Source organism: Pezoporus occidentalis, unplaced genomic scaffold, assembly GCF_034315485.1.
Source record: "Pezoporus occidentalis ecotype Australia unplaced genomic scaffold, CSIRO_AGI_Poc_V1 ctg1, whole genome shotgun sequence".
Taxonomy (NCBI): domain Eukaryota; kingdom Metazoa; phylum Chordata; class Aves; order Psittaciformes; family Psittacidae; genus Pezoporus; species Pezoporus occidentalis.
The window spans coordinates 13,773,561-13,793,735 of record NW_026912778.1 but is presented as its reverse complement, the minus strand read 5'-3'; the positions used below and the strand labels follow the sequence as shown (position 1 = coordinate 13,793,735).

Genomic DNA, 20,175 nt, shown 5'->3' with positions numbered 1-20,175 from the left:
GTCGTGACGGGGCGGGGCGAGGGGAGGTGCATGCGGGAAGGGGAGAGTGAGGCCGGGTGGCGGTGCCGCTGTGGTTGCCGCGCCCGCTCGGGGCTGTCGCGGGGAGGATGAACTGGCTGTTCCCCCTCGCCAAAGGCGGTGCCTCCGCCTCGCCTGCCGCGCCGCTGCCCCCCCTCACCACCCTCCAGCAGCAGAAGCAGCGGCAGATCGAGTCCCTCCGCGGCGCGCACGCCTCGTGAGTGGTAGGGGATGAGGGGTGAGGTGGGGGGGGGGCAGCCTGTGTCGCCTACCCGGGTCCGGCACCTCTCGGGGCCCCTGTGAGACCGCGCCCCGGGCGGGTGTCGTGTGTCCCCACACACACGCCCAGGGACGAGGTCTTGCCCCGTTCGCTCTTGGGGACGCCCGGCTGGGTCCCTCCGGCCCTCGGCCGTACTCGACGCCGGTAAACAGGAAACCGCGGCCAGGGCCGGCCGTAGCCCGCAGCGTTTAGGGGGTGGAGGGTCCCGCCCGTGGGAGCAGGGCGACCAGCGTGCCGTGGCGGCTCGGCTCAGTCCCGGGGGTAGGGCCGCGGGTGCATGGCCGGAGGACAGCCTGAGGGAAGCGGCGGGGTGGGAGGTTGCACTGAAAGTGAGATGTGTTGTCGGAGCGGCGGGGCCGTCCCCGCTGGCCGGGGCTCTGTCGGTGTGGCTCGGGGGGACTCTCAGTTACACCGGCCGCGTTACCGGGAAGTCAGCTGCGTTACTTAATGGGTTTTGAAGTCTGCAGCGAGGTACAGATTGCGTGAGTTCCCTTTTACTGAGAACTGGCTATGGGAGCGTAGCTCTTTACAAGTTCAGAATACAACACAGAGCATACAGGAGCTGTGCGTCGCAGTGGCATAGCAGCCCTACTGGCTCCACAAAATGTGGGTTTGTTTTTTTTTTTTTGATGTACAGTGTCATTTTGCTAATAACTGTTCTTTGGTAACTCGTTTTATTTACATGCTCACCAGAGGCAGGTGGCTTTTCCATGTTCAAAGTCCACACTTTTTACAGCATAAAGTTCATTTACCCTGAAATACTCCAGCTTGTCAGTATGCTGGTCAGTTTTGCCTAAATTTTAGTCTTTTAAAAGGAGATCCACAGTTCATGTATTTCAGGTTAGACTTTCCGGTGGATGTGTAAGCATTCCTCCTGCTTTCTGGGATGTCTGTTGAAATGGAATATTAGATGCCTCCAAAACAATACAGAAAAAAGAAGGAAAATTATTTTCTGTTATGTTAGACTGAGCACAAGAGATATTTATTGTATTTCCAAGCAGACTGCTCACTATCCTAAAATCCTAATTTTAGGATATCCTAACATATCCTGTGTGATATTTTGAATTATCACACAGGAAACATAAGTTTGACAGGATTGCTAAGTACTGCTGCTTGTTTAAACTTAAATCTGTTCACAGTCAATTTCACAAATATTTTTGAAAGACAGATCGCTTTTCTAAGGAGCTGTCTCTGTGGATATGCAGCAGCTCACCTAACTAATAGTTGTGTTGGACTGGCCTTTCTTTTAGCCTTGTATTTCTACCCTTTTTTGTCTACTATGGAGAAGAACTCACTCCAAGTTAAGTCATCAAAAAAGGTGATCAGCTTTTGTCAAAGTCAGCTTGCTGAACTGGTTTACCACCTGTTTGTGCAGGCATCAGTTAAGCACAGGCAGAGACAGAAAGAACTCTGAAGTGGGGAATGGTCGGGAGATAATAGCTGCTCTCACAGAATTTTACAGCGATGTAAACTCATCTGCCCCATCTCTCTTGATGCAAAATGCCCCCAAATTAGGCAAGCAAAACAGTAAATTCTGGCAAAGCGTACAAGCTTCGTAAGATACTACTGAATAAATCTGGGTAACAGTGCCTCAAACTCTGCTTTTGAAAAGTGTGTGTATTTGTCCAAGTCTTCAAAAGTGCAAGTTTTTTTTTGATGGGACTGATGTGCTTGTTTATGGACGCCATAGCAGCACAGATCTATCAGATAGGAATATGCATTAATCATTGCAACAGCATTATTTCCTAAGCAATGATTAAATAAATGTCATTCTAGTGTTTGCTTTATCTGATAAGTATATTTTGTAAAAGCCCAGATATATGTCACCTTAATTTCATTAAAGTAGCTAGTCTTCCTTTTCAGGATGACTCCAGGTTAGGAGCTTGAAATGAAATTTTTATCTTTAAAAAAAAACAGGGTTTTTTTTACATTTGCTATTGATCTAGCCAAAGTGTGTCATTTTTCTGGTGTACCTATTCCCACTTGGGGAAGGGACAACCAAGTTTGTTGATTCAGGGTTTTGCTTAAAGGAGGTTGTAATAGTTCAAACAGCTCAATGAGATTCTGGATTTCTTGGTTCTCTCTCCCTGTTCTCTGCTTCCTCCCCAGTTCCTGTAGGTTGTAAGTGGAACATAATTATATACTCTTCTCAAGGATTTTGTAGCAGGCTAGTAAAATGCATGACAGATGATTATAGGGCAAGAATATGCATGAGAGATTTCAGGGAGAATCCTTCAGTTAAGAGAGAGGAGGTAGCAATTTCTTCATGTGTTATATCGCAGTAGAGTATTCGCCTGTGCTGAAGATCCCTGGTAGGTTCTTCAAACAGCATGTGATTTCACAGGGAAAGAGCATGTGCTAAGTTGTCTTTGAGAGGAGTAAGGTTGGGTTGAGGAAAGCAAGGTGCGTAGCTAGGTTTGTGTCGTGCTCTGTTTATTTCTGAAGCTCTGAAAACAAGAGTTGTAATTTCTGTATGCAAATAATGCTTTGGAAGGATACAAAACACTCCTAACACTACGCTTAATACGCATTTGCAGGTAATGCGTTTCAGAGTTTTTGAGGAAGTAATTGTATGGAGTGTAAGTGGAGGTGGATGAAGGGACAATTCTGAAGCTGGGTGCAAAAGGCTTTCTGGGAACACCCAGCTGCCATTATTCCCAGTTGGAACTGTCTTCCCTTGCTGTATAAGGGAGCCTTAGAGAGGTGAGGGGGAGGTGCCTGTACTTAACCAGGTACAGGCAGGAAGAATATGCAGAAGAAGAATCAGTCTGGTTTTTGTTTTGATTGAGGCATTGTAAGATGAAGCAATTTTTCTGCCCTTCTGTCATGGTTTAAACCCAGTCAGGTAACTCGTTCACTCACTACCCCCTTCCTTCTTTTCCCCTACTCCCGGAGGGACGGAGAGGAGAATCGAAAAGAATGCAACTCCCATGGGTTGAAATAAGAACAGTTTAGTAACTAAGGTATAACACAAATCACTACTGCTACCACCAATGATAATAATGATAAAGGAAATAACAAGGGAAGAGAATACAACACCTTGTCACCAGCCAACCGATAACTTGCCACCCACCCCCCCCCCCCCCCCCCCAGCCTGACCAACCACCGACCCATACCTCCTCCAACCCCGCAGTCTTCCAGCCCATGGGCATGACGTGCTGTGGTATGGAATACCTCTTTGGCTAGTTTGGGTCAGGTGTCCTGTCTTTGCTTCCTCCCGGCTTCCCCTCCTCCCTGGCAGAGCATGAGGCTCACAAAGTCCTTGGCCAACCCAAAACATCATTGTTATCAGCTCTGTTCCCAAGCCTAAAGTCAAAACACTGCACTGCACCAGCTACCAAGAAGGAGAAAAATGACTGCTACTGCTGAACCCAGGACACCTTCTTTCCCCCAGCCCCACCTTAGGGACGTTTGTATTGTCTGGAAGTTCAGCTTCTGAACTAAGTCTGAGATAACTCCTCCTCCTCCGCATTCTTTGAGATGCCATCTTTCAAAATAGTTCTGCTGTGCATACAAGCTGTAGAGTGCTTTAAACATTGAAATCAATTCCCTGTTGATGCACCTGATATAAAGATTTCCTCAGTAACTTAGTTGTTACAACAGCAGCAAATTTGGATTTCGTCATGCCAGGTCCCTTGGCACTTTCAGGGGGGCTATGTCTTGTGTGTGGCTTTGTTACAGAACTTTGCATTCTTTCAAGTAGCACTTCTCCAGATATTTTTTGAAAATACGTGTGCAAGTGCATAGAACTCTGTGCATGTGGAAAAAAAACTGCTGTTAAGTAGTGAGCTAATACATTAAGGAAGAAGGCCTAGTTTAAAGTACATTCCAAATATTGATCAGTAGGCAATGTTGCAGAGCAATATATTGTTGTGAACCAAGTGTGATGCCTTCACAAAGTAAATGTTTTATCACATAAAATTCAGTGTATAAAATAAATCACTGATGTGATGTCTTAGATTAAGCCAGTGAGTGAAGAAAGATAGAGACTTTTGTCAGATCAGTGAGTAGCACTGTTTCTCCTACTGTATTTCCATTGCTTGTGTTCATGTATAAGTTTTAATAGTTGAACCTATTTATTGTTCAATCTTAATATTCAGTATAGCCTTCTGAAGCATATTAATCTATTCCAGCATTTTCAATTTTAGTCTGATAAGGCTTTTCCAAACTAAACTAAAAGCAAAGATCTGGGGCCATGTCTTTTTTTAGACTTTAGGTTGTTATATTGGTCATGATTTGGATTGTGACAATTTCTTCTTTGACAGCATTGCAGAAATTCAGAAAGATGTGGAATATCGACTGCCATTCACTGTAAACAACTTGACAATTAATATTAACATGTAAGTAGACTGAGATATCTCTATGCACATATTGAATATTAAAATTTTTCTCAAAAAAAAACAAAGTAGTAATAGAATGTAAATGGCTTATATCTCATAACTATTTTCAGTAACTATAATCTGGATTTGTATTAGTAGTTGTAATGATATGAGTGAAACTGGTTATGTACAAGATGCAGATGCTAATCTGAAAGTAAAACTATGTTTTGCTGTGCTCAGCTCCCAAGATACCTGCATGGTTTGAGATAAAGGTAAAGAAAATGCTTGAGGGTTTCTGATGACTACAACTGAAAGTAAACTTAATTCATAATTTACTAATCTGCTGTAGCTCCTAAGTCTTACCCAATGAAACTTCTGGATCGTACTTAATCAACTTAAGTGATTTTATTGTAACATTTCCTGTGAATTTATTTTGAGGGTGCTTTTGTTCTGGCAAACACTGATGGTGTTCCTAAGTTTTTATTACATTAGCCTGATAACTTGCCTGATATTCTTGCAGGTTACAGTGCACTGTCTTTGAAGTAATAACATTTGTATTAGAAAATATTCTTATTATGCTGTAGCTTTTTCTTTGTCTGTGGCCATTATTGCTGCATTGTTATACTACACTTTTGCCCAGTAAATGCTCTCTTTAGTTCCATTAGAGTCCTGTATTCTGATCTGTCTGACTTCTAGTTTTGTAACTGAATAATAGTTTTGTGTGCTTCATTCACTCTGTATTTCTCCATAACTCTTCTCATGTAAAAGTTTATGTAATTGATAGTGTTTTTTTCTTTGCATAAGAAGCCTTCTTATGCAAACTTTATCATGGGATGTAGCTGTGATAATGATTATCCTTGTATTTGCAGCTTGCTTCCACCTCAGTTTCCTCAGGAAAAACCAGTCATCAGTGTTTTCCCACCTGTGAGACATCATTTAATGGACAAGCAGGGAGTATATGTGACAGGTCCATTAATAAGTAATGTATGTATAATTCGTAGCTTCACATACATCTGCTGTTAATAGCAATGTTAATACATGTCACACTAGATTATTGCTAATACTTCTGGTAAAAAAGATCAGTACAGATCCTTATCCCTCTCAAACTGTATTTTGAGGGGTCTGAAAACAAAAATTCAGTAGCGTTCAGTATGCTACTGTTTTTTTTACTGCTACCATTACTGATCTTAGTATTCCATGTATCTAGAATTATTCTAACTTATGATGGCTCAGGAAGTTCCTGTTGCTTTTCTTATTAGTAGCAATACAGTACATGTTTCTTTACAGTGTACTCTAGGTAAGGGAGAAGGATGCTTTAAAACGGTTTTGTAAGACTGTTCTTTCTACCCTAATCCTATTAGAAAGATGTCAAGATTTCAGCTCCAATATTCAGAATTTTAATCAGGGGTTTAATATGCTGTTCTTTTTTTATTCCCTTTCCTTTTTCTCTGCCAACAAGGATGTGGTGTAGTTTTCTGGGGTGGGAGTACTGGAGGGGTTATGAGTTTTTCAGAATGCACCTTAATGCCTTTTTGTCTTAAATCTTGGTTGGCTTTGGGTTTGGGTGTTTTGTTTGGTTGCTTGGTTTCTTCTTTCTCCTTTCTTTGCTTTCCCAAATGTAACTTGGTAACCTAAGGTGAGATTTTTTTGGTTGGTGATGAGAAATGTGCTTGGTTGATTCTAAATTGTTAATGGACTTCCATTGTTAATGAAAAACATTTACTTTCTGTTCAGTTCTGGGTGGTTTTATAACTTTATTTGAAGTTTATGTATACATGTTTTAGATTAGTTAGTATGTTTCCGAGATAGCTTCCAGCACTGCTGTGTGTGTGTATAATAAACAGTCAAGTTCAGCACACTTTAGAACTGTTGGATTCCAGGAATAAATTTTTCTGCTGCATTGGGCTTTGTTTTTAACAGTTTACAATGCACTCAGATCTTGGAAAAATTATTCAGAGTTTATTGGATGAATTTTGGAAGAATCCTCCAGTTCTGGCTCCTAGCTCAACATCATTTCCATAGTAAGTATCTATAAACACGATGAACGGAACTGTGTGTGTTAACTTACATTGTTAAAAAAGAGATGAAACCAAGTATTGGGAGGGCTGGAACAGGAATAATATATTGGGTGTACTGAGGGACATAGGTTGCCTGCCCTTGCACAATTTTATGTGTATGCTTTATGGCATAATTGTTTTGAGAGGAAACACAGCTTTCATTGGAGTTACTGTATCAAAATGCTGATGTACCTTAATTTGCTTCTCTTTTTCTATTTTTTTGGTTTTTTTTTATATTTTTATATTTTTTGTTTATATTATCAGATGAAATCTTTAATTTTCTGTAGACCATGATATGAACAGTCATGTTGTCATGTTTCTTCATATTCTGCTCCTAATCTCCCAGGTCTAAAGGCAGCTTCTGTTGCACAGCTATACAACAGAAATCGTGCAATTTAAAGATTTGTATTAAATATACAAAAGTGGTCTGAGACATTACAGCTTTATCAGTACAACTGCGGTTCTTGTGGCTGGCAATAGTACTGCATTTAGATGCAGCTGCAGTTCTGAATTTAAAAGAATCATTCATGTTATTTAGTAGTAATTATGTGTGTGTTGCTGTTAAATACCATAAATAAGAACTAATGCACATCACAGATGCATTTTTCAGGACTTTTAGATGGAAACAATATAAATTCACACTCTTGTAGATTTTTGAGAAGTGGGTTTCTGAAAAGTGTGTGTCTGTATTTGGCTGTTCTACAAGAATAGAGTTTAATGGAATATATGTTGTAGTACAAGGCAGAGTAGACTGACTATGTTGGAAGTAACTGAGAACAGAAAAAGCAAGGTTTGCAGTCATTTTAAGTTCAGTCTTATGTCTTATATGTTATCTGGTAATTATAATTCATAGAATCATAGAATAGTTAAGATCATCTAGTTCCAACCCCCGTGCCATGGGCAGGGACACCTCGCACTAAACATGTTGCCCAAGGCCCTGTCCAACCTGGCCTTGAACACCACCAGGGATGGAGCATTCACAGCTTCCTTGGGCAACCCATTCCAGTGCCTCACTACACTTACAGTAAAGAACTTCTTCCTTATATCCAATCCAAACTTCCTCTGTTTAAGTTTTAACCCGTTACCCCTCATCCTATCACTACAGTCCCTAATGAAGAGTTCCTCCCCAGCATCCTTATAGGCCCCTTTCAGCTACCGGATTCAAATGGTAAGAAATGTGCTGTAAGCAGTTGGTTGCTCATATTGTGAGGTTTTTTTATTCATTTGTTTTTAGCCTTTTCAACAAACCAGCTGGAATGCCTCCGTTTGCTCCTCAGGGGTTTCCGTTTCTTCCTCCATACCCACCTCAAGAAACAAATAGAACAATAGCCGCCATGCCAGTTGCTGAATCAGTTTCTTCAAGCTACACTACAGACAAGCCTGCTGCTCCCTCTTACGGCTTGATTGCTGATCTGCCACTACCTGTTCCGAGAGCAGAAGCAGGGCTTCAGGTCTGTGTGCAGAGTTTTGCTGCTTAAGGTATCAAACACTGGATACAGGTTCTTTTAAGGACACACACAGCATTGCTGCAAAACTCAAGGGAACACTCGGAGTGACTGCACTTGATTGTTTTGCTGGTGCTAGGAAAACAGAACTCATTCTGGCTTTGATGAAAAGTTATTTAGAACGAACTTGAAGTCAGAACAAGAAGTTTGTCTTTCTGAGTTCCAGTTAAACTAGTGTTAATGCTAAATATCTTTCCATATACATTTTTGGTTTTTGGAACTGCACTCCGCCATAGCGCAACTGTGACACTTTCACCAGACACAGAAAATGAGATCCTGTTCTCTATGGGATTCCTGTTCTCTGTGGGATTTCCTGCCCACAACCTGAACAATGTGCAGTCTCAAGCTTTTAGGTGTAGAGTTTTCAAGCTTAAAATAGCTTCTTTCTGCAGATCATGTTTGTGTGTACTCACAAAGTCCCTCTCACTGATGCACCCTGGAAGGACTTTTTTTGGATGTCTTCCAGAAACATTTTATCTCAGTGCTTAGTCTTTCATCAAATCTTGTCTTTAGAAACAAAAGCTTTTGTAATCTTGGAAGACACTTTCCTGCCTTTGTATAATTCAAAATTTCTGCATTCTCTGAAGACAGACTTTTTTTTTCCCTTGCCTGAACACTTCTTTCCTCCAAGGGATTATGGCTTTAAAAACCACATGAAAGAGATCAAAATGTCAGTCTCTTTATCTCTTCTCACTTGCCTGAGTTATACGCCTCCTGTATGTTTCTGGGTCGTCCAGCTCTTGTCAGATGGGGTGTGTAGCAAGACAGAATTATTTTCTGTCAAAAGTGTCTCCTCTTTTACTACGTACCACCCGAAACATTTTGTTGACATGATTTAGTTAAGATGTCTTCTCTTGAGAGACTAGTGTTACTGATTCTTACTACTTTTCTAACTTTTCTTGTTGCTAGCAAAAATGCATAGCCAGTTTTGGAGGGTTAAATATCAAGAAATTGCTTTTCAAAAATCTGCTAAACACTTCTATACTCCCATTTAGGTTGGCCAGAATGGATTTACTTACAAGATGCCTGATGTTCCTGATACCTTTCCAGAGCTCTCAGAGCTAAGGTAATTTTTCCAAAGGTAGCAAAAGTTTCTGTAGTCATTAAAAGGCAATTACAGCTGGTATGTATCTGACAAAAGTCTGTGTGCCTCACTGAAAGGTTTTTGTAGGAATGAAAAATAGGAGAAATGCCACTTGCCAAAATTGTAGAGTCACAAAATAAGCCAGCCTTGTATTCAAATGCACTGCTTGTTTAGCTTTTTCAGCAGGAACTGTATTTCAGGATTCAACACCAGGAAGGAAAGCATTTATTTTTACTTTTCCTAACTTTCAGTGTTCTGCTGTCTTCTGGGGTCTTGCCAGGGACTTAATTTCTACTAAGACAATAAATGTAACTTGGAGGAAGAGAGGGGATAGGGAAAGGGACTTGAGGCTGGTTCACAAATTGCATTCTCTTAAATTCCAAAGGACTTTAGCACAGAGTAAACAAGCTACTTTGTGAGCAGCTCAGCATGTTCGGAGAGGGTGGGTTAGATAAATCCAGGAGGTAAATGTGCCAGCTGTCCCAGTGCAAATCACTTCCACATATTACGCAGATATCTTCATCAAAAGCATATCTTGTCATGATTTTAAAAAATTGTGCTAGTTATTGTTCCCAGCAGTTTGCTCAGATCCAATGCAGCCTTATGCATCTGTTATCTGGGATTGAATAGATTAAAAATTAGCTATTAATTCTGAAAAGGTCTTAGATTGGTTTTTCTCATCTCATGGTGGCATCATATTTTAGTGATTTAAAAGCTGCTTTCAAAAGGTAAAAGACCTTTGGCAAGGAGGGCTTCAGTTTGGTTTTTTGCTTGGTGGTTTTTTTTGTTTGTTTTTCTGTTTCTCTTGACACATTCCGAAGAGCCCGTTTAATTTAGCTCAATCAGCTGTAAGTTCTATCAGCATCTTTGTTGCATAGCAGCAGTTAGGGGTTTTGAGGGGAAGTGTGATTTGTTCATTTAACCAAAACATTATAATCGAGCTTGATCCTTCCAAGAAAACTGATTAAAATTCCATGATTCTTCTGGTGGTAGCTGAGTTAAATCACAAACAGTAGTGCATCTGTTCTGAGTAGCTCTGTTAGGTATAGGTGGCAAGATTTTGATCGCTGCATACGTGCATTGTGTGAGAAGGGGCCAGGGGCACAGCCAGCTTGGCAGCAAACCTACTGCAGGACAGCCAGGTCCAGCAGTGAAGCGTATGGTGCCTCAATGATTCAATGTTTGAAAAAGAGCAAATTCTGTAGAGGCAGTGAGGATTGAGGGGAGGGGTGGAACAATGTGAGAATCCTCCAAACACAAAAGGCAGAGAAGTGGGAGGAGGTGCTCCAAGTGCCAGAGCAGATACCTACAGCTCATGGAAGCTTTGGAAAAGACCAGAGTAAAACAGACAGACCCTGTAGCCTATGTAGAGAACTAAGCTGGGGCAAAATGCATGCTGTAGTCCGTGGAGGACTCCATGTTGGAGCAGGCAGATATGCCCTGAAGGAAACTGCAGCTACAAAAAACTCACACTAGAGCAGGTTCTGCAAAGAACTACAGCCTGTGGAGAAGGGCCTATGCTGGAGCAAGGGTAAAGCATGAGAAGGAAGGAGCAGCAGAGACAAACTGTTCCAGACTGACTGCAGCACTTGCAATTCTGCCCCAAACCTCACCTTGTGCTGCTTGGGATAGAGAGAGGTAGAGGAGCTAGGAATGAAGGAGTGAAGTTTGAGCCTGTGGGAAAAGGGGGTGAGGTGTTTTTGTCTTTTTTTTCTCTCACCATCCAATTCTTACTGTAATTAAACTAAAATCGATTTTTTCTTGAGTTTGCTTTGCCTGTGATTGTAATTGTTAAGTGATCTCACTGCATCTAGGCCCACAGGCTTTTCCTCTATATCCTGTTGAGGAGGGGGACTGAGAGAGCTGGGTGTCTGGTAGTTGGCTAAGATCAATAGTAGCATTAAAAAACCCACTTTATAAGAAGGAAGCCTTGAAATGAGAGATACCTTTTAACACACTGCTACTTGAGCTCACTGCTGCAGATAGTAGAGCCCATGGTTCAGGAGAAAGGGGAAAAGTAAATAGTGATCAAGTGTTGTGTACCTGAAAAACCGCAGTAAATGCTTACATTTTGACTTTTGGCAGAAATAAGTAACTCTACACATAACACTTGCTGTTAGTTTTAAATCTGCTTGCTTTCTGCTTGAATATAGCATATCACAGCTGACTAATATGAATGAGCAAGAGGAAGTGTTACTGGAACAGTTTGTGACTCTACCACAGCTGAAGCAAGTCATTACTGATAGAGATGAGTTGGTGAAAAGCATTGAAGAGCTGGCAAGTAAGATGTCAAAACATTAGCATCTGTGACTGTTCTGTGAACAGAATCCTTAAAAAAAAAAAGTAGTAATAGTGACTTTATTTCACAGAAAAAAACTTGTTGCTGGAGCCGAGTCTCGAGGCAAAAAGACAGATGGTGTTGGATAAAGTAAGTGAACAATAAAATCTTTTACAGAAATATTAGTTGAAATACTACACTTTTTTGTCAGGGCGGAAACATTCTTTTTTCTTCTTCTTTACAGTATGAGCAACTCACACAGATGAAAGCAGCCTTTGAAAAAAAGATGCAAAGACAGCATGAGCTTAGCGAGGTATAATCTCTCTTACTATATTATCCTTTAAGAATTCTTCAATAAAACTGAAATTTTGGTTTGTTTCTTTAATCACAAAGAATACTCTTCTGGTTAAACTCTAATTTTATATGAAACAGATTCACATCAAGTATGAAATAAAATGTGATTAAGTACAAAACAGTTCAAAAGCAAACCAGTGTTACAGTTGCACCGGGTTTTTGGGTTGGGTTTTTTTTTAATTCTACAGTAGAAGCAATATTGGAGGAAGGGAGTGTGATGAGCATTTAGAGCTGTTTATAAGTGCAGTCCTGAGTTAAACCTCTTTTAAGAATAGAGTGATTTTTAAAGAAGGCTTGTTTAATTAATGGTACCCATTTAACATCATTAGTCTGTAAAACTGTACGAGATGAAAATGATTTAAAACGTTGCTTTAGAAACTTAAATTCTGTGATTCACTGGGTATGCTTACTTTGGGCATCATGTTACATGTGCTGTCAAACTTTGCACATCCTAAAGCACAAATAAGGTAAAGTCAATACTCCAGAAAGTAGTTTGGGAGGGGAGAATAATTTATCAGTTTGTTTACCAGGATATGCATTAGAAGGTGTAACTTCTCATAAATCAGTTTCTGCACTGAAATCTTCATTATTTCCAAGACTTATCACCTAAGAATACAAGTCCATCAAAACAGCATACACAGTACCTGAATTTCAAAATGCCCTGAAAGTAATAAAGTATGAAATAACAATTAAAAACTACACGAGAGCAAACCGAATTATTTCATAAGTGATCTAAACAAAAATAACTGTTTCTGCACTGGAAGACCAGAATCATCTGACTCCTAATGCTTCTTTTCTGTGTGATGTAAGTTGTCTTTAAAGTGGACAGAGGTAGCTGGCATTGAGCAACTTTCTATTGCTGCAAGAAACAACTTAAGAACAGGACATTGTACCCCACTGCTATGTTACCCTTTATTTGTTTCTGGAGTAGAGTTGCTGATTCAATTTAGTTATGATTAGGAGGCTGAGATTTGGGGAGCTGCAGCTGGATTTCTGTGCTATTTTTCAATATATGCTCTATGTTCATGTGTTGATGTTCACAGCATACTACCTGGTGTCTCCTGTTAACTCTTCTTCAAAGTTCCAGACAAGTCTTTTTACTTGTACTGTGGGTGAATTTTACACATTTTTTATTAGAGCAAAGTGTCCTTACTTTGCAGAAGATTAATTTAACAGGACATTTCTTTTTACATTACAGCTTTACAGTACACAAGTAGAATATCTTTCATGGGGTAGCTGAAGAGTAGGCCAAGCATCTATAATCTGTAAATATCTTAATTTTGCAGTTCTGGCTCTCTGTGTACTCCTGAAGAAGCGAATCGTGTTCTTATTAACTACTGAAACGTATTAGAGGAAAAATAATGAAATTATATTCAATAAACCAAAATAAGCTTTGACATTTATAGGAACGGAAGAATGAGTATACTCATGGGTTTAAATTAGCAGCACATGTACTTCTTGAGTAGGTGCTTTGCCCTTTCCTGCCTTCTTCTCCACAGTCATCTAAAGGATATTTAAAAGCTGAACAGGATTTGCTTTTTTACCTTTTCATATTTCTTAGGCTCACTACTGCCTCTCGAAAGGTGACCCTTTTTATTGAAGATGCTTGAAACACCAGTTCTACTCAGAAACCATGCACTTAAAAACCTGTCAGATTTCCAAGTTTTAATGGTTTCTACACTGTACGGTAAAAGTTGAAAAGCTTTATATTTGTGAGAGTGATTGCAAACCAAGACCTAAGCTAGCAACACTTTTGTCACACTGAATAGTTTGACAAGCTGTTATGCTTCCTGGAGATGAAGCTTCATCTGGTCACTTAGGCTTTTATGTAATAGTAATGCTCTATTTGTATATCCCATATTTATATAGTAATTTGGCTTTCTTCTTGGAAATGTAGGTTTTGATGGACAGTTTAATATTACATACAAGTTTTTATCTTCTTAGAGTTGCAGTCCAAGTGCTCTGCAAGCCAGACTTAAAGTAGCTGCTCATGAAGCTGAAGAGGAATCTGACACTATTGCAGAAGACTTCCTGGAAGGCAAAACAGAAATAGATGACTTCCTAAGTAGTTTCATGGAAAAGAGAACGGTATGTAATATACAAATCATTCTACTCTGATAGATACAAAACACAGTGAATAAACAGGATTTCAGCAGTCCTGTGTTGGAGTAAGCTGCAGCAGAGGAAAAATATATCCCTAAGTGGCTTCGGTCTGTTTAGATTACAGATGCATTCTGAAGGCTCATACGTTTAAGGTGGGAGTGCAAAGGTCTGCTGCATTAGACCCTAGTCATGTAGTGTTGCAGATAGTTTTGTGCCACTCTTTTTCTATATCTTGTATAGAGAAGATAGCCACATTGACAGCTTTCAAATTGGTAGGTAGACATAAGTGACCTTAATGTTTAATTGATTAAACCTCTTAAACTAATTATTCTGTTGATGGCTATTCCCAAAAAGGTAAATAAGGTTCAAAAAGCACTGTTCTTGCTTATGCTGTGACAAGAGCAACTTACTGGGTAGCGTACCTTTCTTTAAAGTTGCCTAATAAATGCATTTCATAACATAGAATGTGGGTGGAATAATGTTGGTATAGACAGTTGAGCCTGAAGCTTGGAAGGGAGTTGGTTCACAGGGCTGTCCTTTTTTTAAGGAGCCTGCAAAGTAGCTGAATCATTAAAGGCAAACTGTAGTGTGCATTATAAAAAACTCCTTTCAGAATTCACTCTTCCGGTGTCTTGTTTTGTAGCTCTGCCACTGTAGACGAGCCAAAGAGGAAAAACTTCAACATGCAATAGCGATGCACAGCCAATTTCATGCTCCACTATAGGTAAACTGTTGCTGTAATGTTGGTGGCAAACTTTTTCTTTTTTTTTTTTTTCCATTTTCTCATTGTCACACACTTGCAACTTGCTAATTGCAAATAGATCTATTGCAATGCGTGGAGTTCTAATAATGCTTTCTGTAGAAATCAAGTATGAGCTGTATCTGTTGTTAGTTGTATTTAAAATGTAATTTCTGGAGGAGTTAAAATATCTAATTATGGAAATTTGTCTTTACAGATTTCCTGCAAGCTACACCTGCCAAGAAAACAAGTGAAAACCCCCAATAAAGCACACTTTTTAATAACTATTATTTGCAAATAAGCATTTCATCTTGTATGGTTGTATTTATAGAAGAGATTGTATACAGAGTTGGGATGGGTTTTGTACAAATTAGAATGTCTCTTTATATTATCATTGTACTCAAGAATTCTTCTATTGCAATCTTTGCACTAATTTCTTGTATTTATTGTTGATAGTACTTATTATATTTAAGTTCCTGCTGCTATACTTCATTCTTCAGAGATTAAATATCTAAACATGTAATTTTGACTAGCTTTTTACATTTTTATAAAAACATAATTCATATGTTTTGTATTTTGGACTTTAAGCATAAGAATTGGCTTGATCTGTGGAAACATTTGAGATGAGTAATGACAGGACTTTGAAAACTGAAGAAGTTCAACTTGAGATTGTCAGTGGATCCAAAAACTGTCTTTTCTTGAAGACGGAATGTTTAAGAACAGGTGTGTTTTGTTTATTTTTAAGTTGTATAGAAAACTGAGTATAGCCTGTATTGTGTTTTGGGTTAAGCAAAGGATGTGTTGGAACAAATTATATTGGAATCAAAATAGAGTAAAAGATCTCTGCATAGATTTGGTATGTTGATGCACTTGATTTCAGGAGTGGCTTGGTATCTACCACTGGAATTAAACACAATTTTCATTTAACAATTTCATTTTCATATTTGTTTTTACTTAAAGGAAAAATAATCAGATCAGCTCCCAGTGTCTGTTTATGCAATATGAATATGTTCATCATGTGAGGAACTCAAAAGCACTTTACAAAAACTAGTTCTGAAGGTCTTTGTGAAGTAACAGTTATTTGTTCCTAATTTTAAGGAACAAATAAACTGATTTGGCTGGAGTTGCATGGTGTTAAGGCCAGTGATAGAATCTGGAAATGAGGCTTAATTCTGCCCTTTAATCACTGACTCTTGCGTCTGGTGAGTTGACTGTTTCTTGGGATGGCAGTATATATGGTGAGAGTGGATAAGACCAAGTGCAGTATTCTGTAATAGAAAAATATAGCCCCCAAATGCATGCATATCTGTTCTTTCTCTTGCAAAAAGACATTCTTTTTCTTAACCTTGTTGGTGCATTAGGTTTTCACAGAAACAAGTTCCAGAAGAACAGAAGGAATTGTACAGTCTGAAAGATGAGTAAGATAAAGCACTGGTTAAGTAATATATCAGGAATCCTGCTTCTTTCTTGTCAGGAAGCAGTCTGGAGATAAACCTCTTAGCAAAAATACTCCCTTTTTGTTACCTAGATGGGGTCACAGAACACCATAGATTCAAATCTCAAACTAAAGCATGTTAGTGGAAGTGGGCACTTTTCTATATCGCTAATATTCGGTCAGTCCTAAACGCGATGCTCTTCTAGAAGAGTAAGTTAAGAAATCATGTAAGTCAGTAACCTGTGGAGCAGACTTCGTGCAGTCTTAAAATGGGACTTTAGTCTCAGCCCTGTACAGTACTGTGCTTGTCTGTCTTAAGCTACTGCCTTTTGAGGTGAGTAAACTATTCACTGGTATTTGATGGGATTTTAATTTGTAAACATGGTCTTAATTCTGAGGTTAGATGTCCTAAGAAAATAGAAATATGGTCCAAAGAAGATACTTAGGTGACAGAAAAAATCAATAGGCTTAAGTGCCATGGTTAAGCAATAATTTTAGAGTATCTTCTTCCAAAACCTGCTTCTATTGGCTGTGTATAATACTGCTTGTATATTGACATAGCAGTTCTGCTAATGTGCTAACTGAAGCCCTAATTAAAAATAAGATTGCGTAGGTTTTCAGGTGGTTCTTGACTTGGGTCTCTGAGTAAGTGTGCTTTCTGCAGCTGTGGAGAAGAGTTAGATTTAAGTCATCAGTGTCCTTCTTGGCAAACTCCATCTATTTTTGTGCTAAGTTTGGTTTGGATCTTTTTCTGAGAAGGTAGCTAACAATCTTAAAGACCAGAACACAATTCTGTAGCAGGCCTGTTTTGTTGTTGTTGTTTCTTCCTTGTAAGCAGAGAAAGGAACAGATGACCAAACATCTTGTGGTCTTCCTCAGTTGAGCTTCTGTGTTCTTTATACTTTTTATAGTGTCTTGGAATGACAGAATTCTGTCCTTACCTGCCCCCTCCTGTTTACTGTTATGTGGAGTGTTACGGTGCTTCACTGTGGCTGAACTCTAGCCAGATGATGTCCAGGGGATTTACTTCCCAAACTAATATAAGTTGTCAACACTTGAACTTTTCCTCTTATGTTACTTTTGTGAGCAAATTTACAAATTTAGGACTTCTCTGTGGAGTCCTGATGATAGTAGAGAAATGTCTAGAAGAAAATTGCACTCTTCAATGCAGGTTCTTAGTACAGTGTTTGGTGTTCAGAGTTACGAAAGTTCAAGGTCTGTTTTCTCTCTTTCTATTCTATATCTCATATTGCTGTTCCTATTAAGAGTTCTTCACACACACACACACACCCTATTTTTTAGACCCTTTTGCAGTCACAGACCCATCCTCTAGAAAAGAAGTCTCTGTATTCAACAGTGGTGTACTGAGTTAGCTACATGTATCCTATCACATGCAGTTATGGCCAGCCTGTTCCTGCCTGTAAAGGATAAGCCAACTAGCTGCTGTTTTGTTGGTTGGTTTTCTTTTCTTGTAGTTCTACACTGGTTGTGCCAATGGGAACATGTTTTCTTGTAGGTAATTCTCATACCTTCACCAGAATACTTAGAACATTGGTAACGTTCTACCAACAGAGTTACGGTTTTTGCTTTCTAGCACCCTGTTAAGTTCACTGTTAAGCACACTCCTTACCTTACTTGGCCAAAATGTGGCATGTAGATGTCAATCCAGCTTTAAACAATTCCCTATAAAGTGTAAAAGAGTGGCAGCTGCTGTTGGAAGCATATTCTATAATCCTTTGAGATGTGTCAAGTGAACTCTTCCGATAACTGGAATAATAGAGTATATACAGTGTCTTGTTTCTGGAGAGCCTTGCACTATGTCATGCTCATGCTGAGGTGTTCTGCCAAGTGGAAAAGCAAAAGAAATGAGCAAGAAATACAAGAATAAAGGAGGTAGCTTGTCTCTGATGTTGCAGCAGTTCGGTACATTCTGTATTGTAACTGCTAATTGAGTTTGGTTTTGCTTATTTTTAATACCTGATCTTGGTGCTGAATGTTTTCTTGGCTCAGTTTAGACCTCTTGTTCCTCCCAGAGTTAAGTGGCTACTTAAATCCAGAAGAGAATTCTCTATATAGCAATTGTAATTGATGCTGTTGCAGACGAGAAATTTCAAAATATAAGTTTAAAATCAAGTAGATTTCATCTTAAGAGTCATCTTTTATACAGCTGGTGTTAATGGTACATTCTGCTGCTGCTTATAGAAGAAAGCTTTTTCTAGATTTCACAGTGTATTTGACATGCTAACCTTTCTGAAAGATGGGGATTATCAGGTATGTACCGCTATGCTAGCCACCACTGCAAGCCATAGACTATACTAAAGTTAGCTCAAAGTAGTATTTAATGATCTACTATAGTTCCGTTGCTTGCTCTGTACATACTTCTGCACCTTTGCCACTTTAGACCTTGACCAAATGTAGAAGTTAGAAATATTTTAGTTTTGTTTATGTCCAGTTTCTTTGTGTTTCCTTCAAAGATGAGAAGTCTTTCTAAAAGAGAGATTTGAGAGAACTTCAGGTAAAACTGAATTAAAACTCTGGCAACAAAGTTACGTCAGTTATCACAGCCTTATTGTGTCTTATTCTGAACCTTAAATGCTGTAATGTGTTCAATTTACAAATAAAGGCTTTGGGATTTTTAAGATGCCTTGTATTGTCTAACCTACATAATGAGTTGGGCATTGCAGGACTCTTTGGTTGGGTACAGAACTGCGTTGGAAATGGGTACAGTAAACTATTCAACAACAAACCTTATAATCTTTGAGTGTAGTGATTTGAGCTTTTCCTGTTTAGCCCTTTCCACAACAGTAATTTTTAGAGCCACCTTCACTAAAGTGGGCTTTGAAAACCCATATTGCGTCTCTGGCTTCTGCTTCTGTAAGTGCCTTCTTTTGGTCACATACCTGTAGAGATCAAATTTATATGCAGTAGTAAGCTGCAAAACAAGCTTGTTTATATAACATGGAAATACTTTAACATAAAGAACCATGTTCTTCAGATTGGTTTACTCTGTTTCTGAAGACTGAATAACCTTGACAACGAGTAAACTTCAAAATGTGTCCTTGATTGAGCTCAGTCGTAGCAATTCTGGTGGACCTGTAAAGGTTTCATTAGCTTCCTTTCTGAATGGTTTATATTAAAAGGCTAAAAGTTTATTTTAAGGTTTAACATGATTTGATTTCCTGCTTCCAGATGCTTTACTGGCAATTTAAATAACCTAAAGCTGAATGTTTATTTTACCTTGCCTTCTCATAGCCCCACTCTCTGGTAATGTTTCTGGTCTCGCTTAATTCTGGCTTTGCTATGATGAGGTCTCCACGCAGCCTTCTCTTCTCCTTGCTGAACAGCCCCAACTTTCTCAGCCTGTCTTCATACGGGAGGTGCTCCAGTCCCCTGATCATCCCTGTGGACCTCTTCTGGACTTGTTCCAACAGTTCCGTGTCTTTTTTATGTGGAGGACACCAGAACTGCACACAATACTCCAGGTGAGGTCTCACAAGAGCAGAGTAGAGGGGCAGGATCACCTCCTTCGACCTGCTGGTCATGCTCCTTTTGATGCAGTCCAGGGTACAGTTGGCTTTCTGGGCTGTGAACGCACACTGCCGGCTCATGTTCAGTTTCTTATCGACCAACACCTCCAGGGCTGCTCTGAGTCTCTTCTCTGCCCAACCTGTAGCTGTGACAATGACCTTTTGTTCTTTAGATTATGACCTTCTGTAGAGAAAACTTTAGTAGTTTTATCCCATTGCCTTCAGTCTTTAGATGTATATTTTCATTCTAAAGAGCAGTCTGAAACTAGCGAGGCTGACATTACACCGCAGAAATCTATAATGCTTTTCTGATCCTTTCTTTCCAGCGGTTGTGTTCATGTGTGTCCTCTTTCAAGTCACAGTGGGCTTATGCCAAATTTGCAAGGACTTGCAGCAGAAGGGAGCCCCCTCTGAGTGACAAGAAATCTGTAGTTCATATAATGTGGTTTTCTCATCCCTTCTTTCACATTCCTTAA

The 20,175-nt window shown here is 39.5% G+C and overlaps 1 protein-coding gene across 1 annotated transcript; it reads left to right on the top strand.

The window, feature by feature from the left end:
- The first annotated feature begins 17 nt into the window (after positions 1 to 17).
- VPS37A (VPS37A subunit of ESCRT-I) lies at positions 18 to 18,811 on the top strand. Its single transcript, XM_062640207.1, has 12 exons — positions 18 to 235; positions 4,564 to 4,638; positions 5,487 to 5,601; positions 6,538 to 6,638; positions 7,909 to 8,125; positions 9,175 to 9,245; positions 11,417 to 11,544; positions 11,633 to 11,691; positions 11,786 to 11,854; positions 13,840 to 13,983; positions 14,642 to 14,722; positions 14,955 to 18,811. The coding sequence occupies exons 1-11, from the start codon at positions 108 to 110 to the stop codon at positions 14,720 to 14,722; spliced, it is 1,188 nt and encodes a 395-aa protein (XP_062496191.1). The 5' UTR covers positions 18 to 107; the 3' UTR covers positions 14,955 to 18,811.
- Positions 18,812 to 20,175: the final 1,364 nt, after the last annotated feature.

Excerpts from the sequence above, each read along its gene's own strand:
- VPS37A (XM_062640207.1), top strand. The coding sequence starts at position 108 with ATGAACTGGCTGTTCCCCCTCGCCAAAGGCGGTGCCTCCGCCTCGCCT. Across the intron at positions 11,545-11,632 it reads AAGCATTGAAGAGCTGGCAA|AAAAAAACTTGTTGCTGGAG; the intron begins GTAAGATGTCAA and ends TTTATTTCACAG. Across the intron at positions 11,855-13,839 it reads GACAGCATGAGCTTAGCGAG|AGTTGCAGTCCAAGTGCTCT; the intron begins GTATAATCTCTC and ends TTATCTTCTTAG.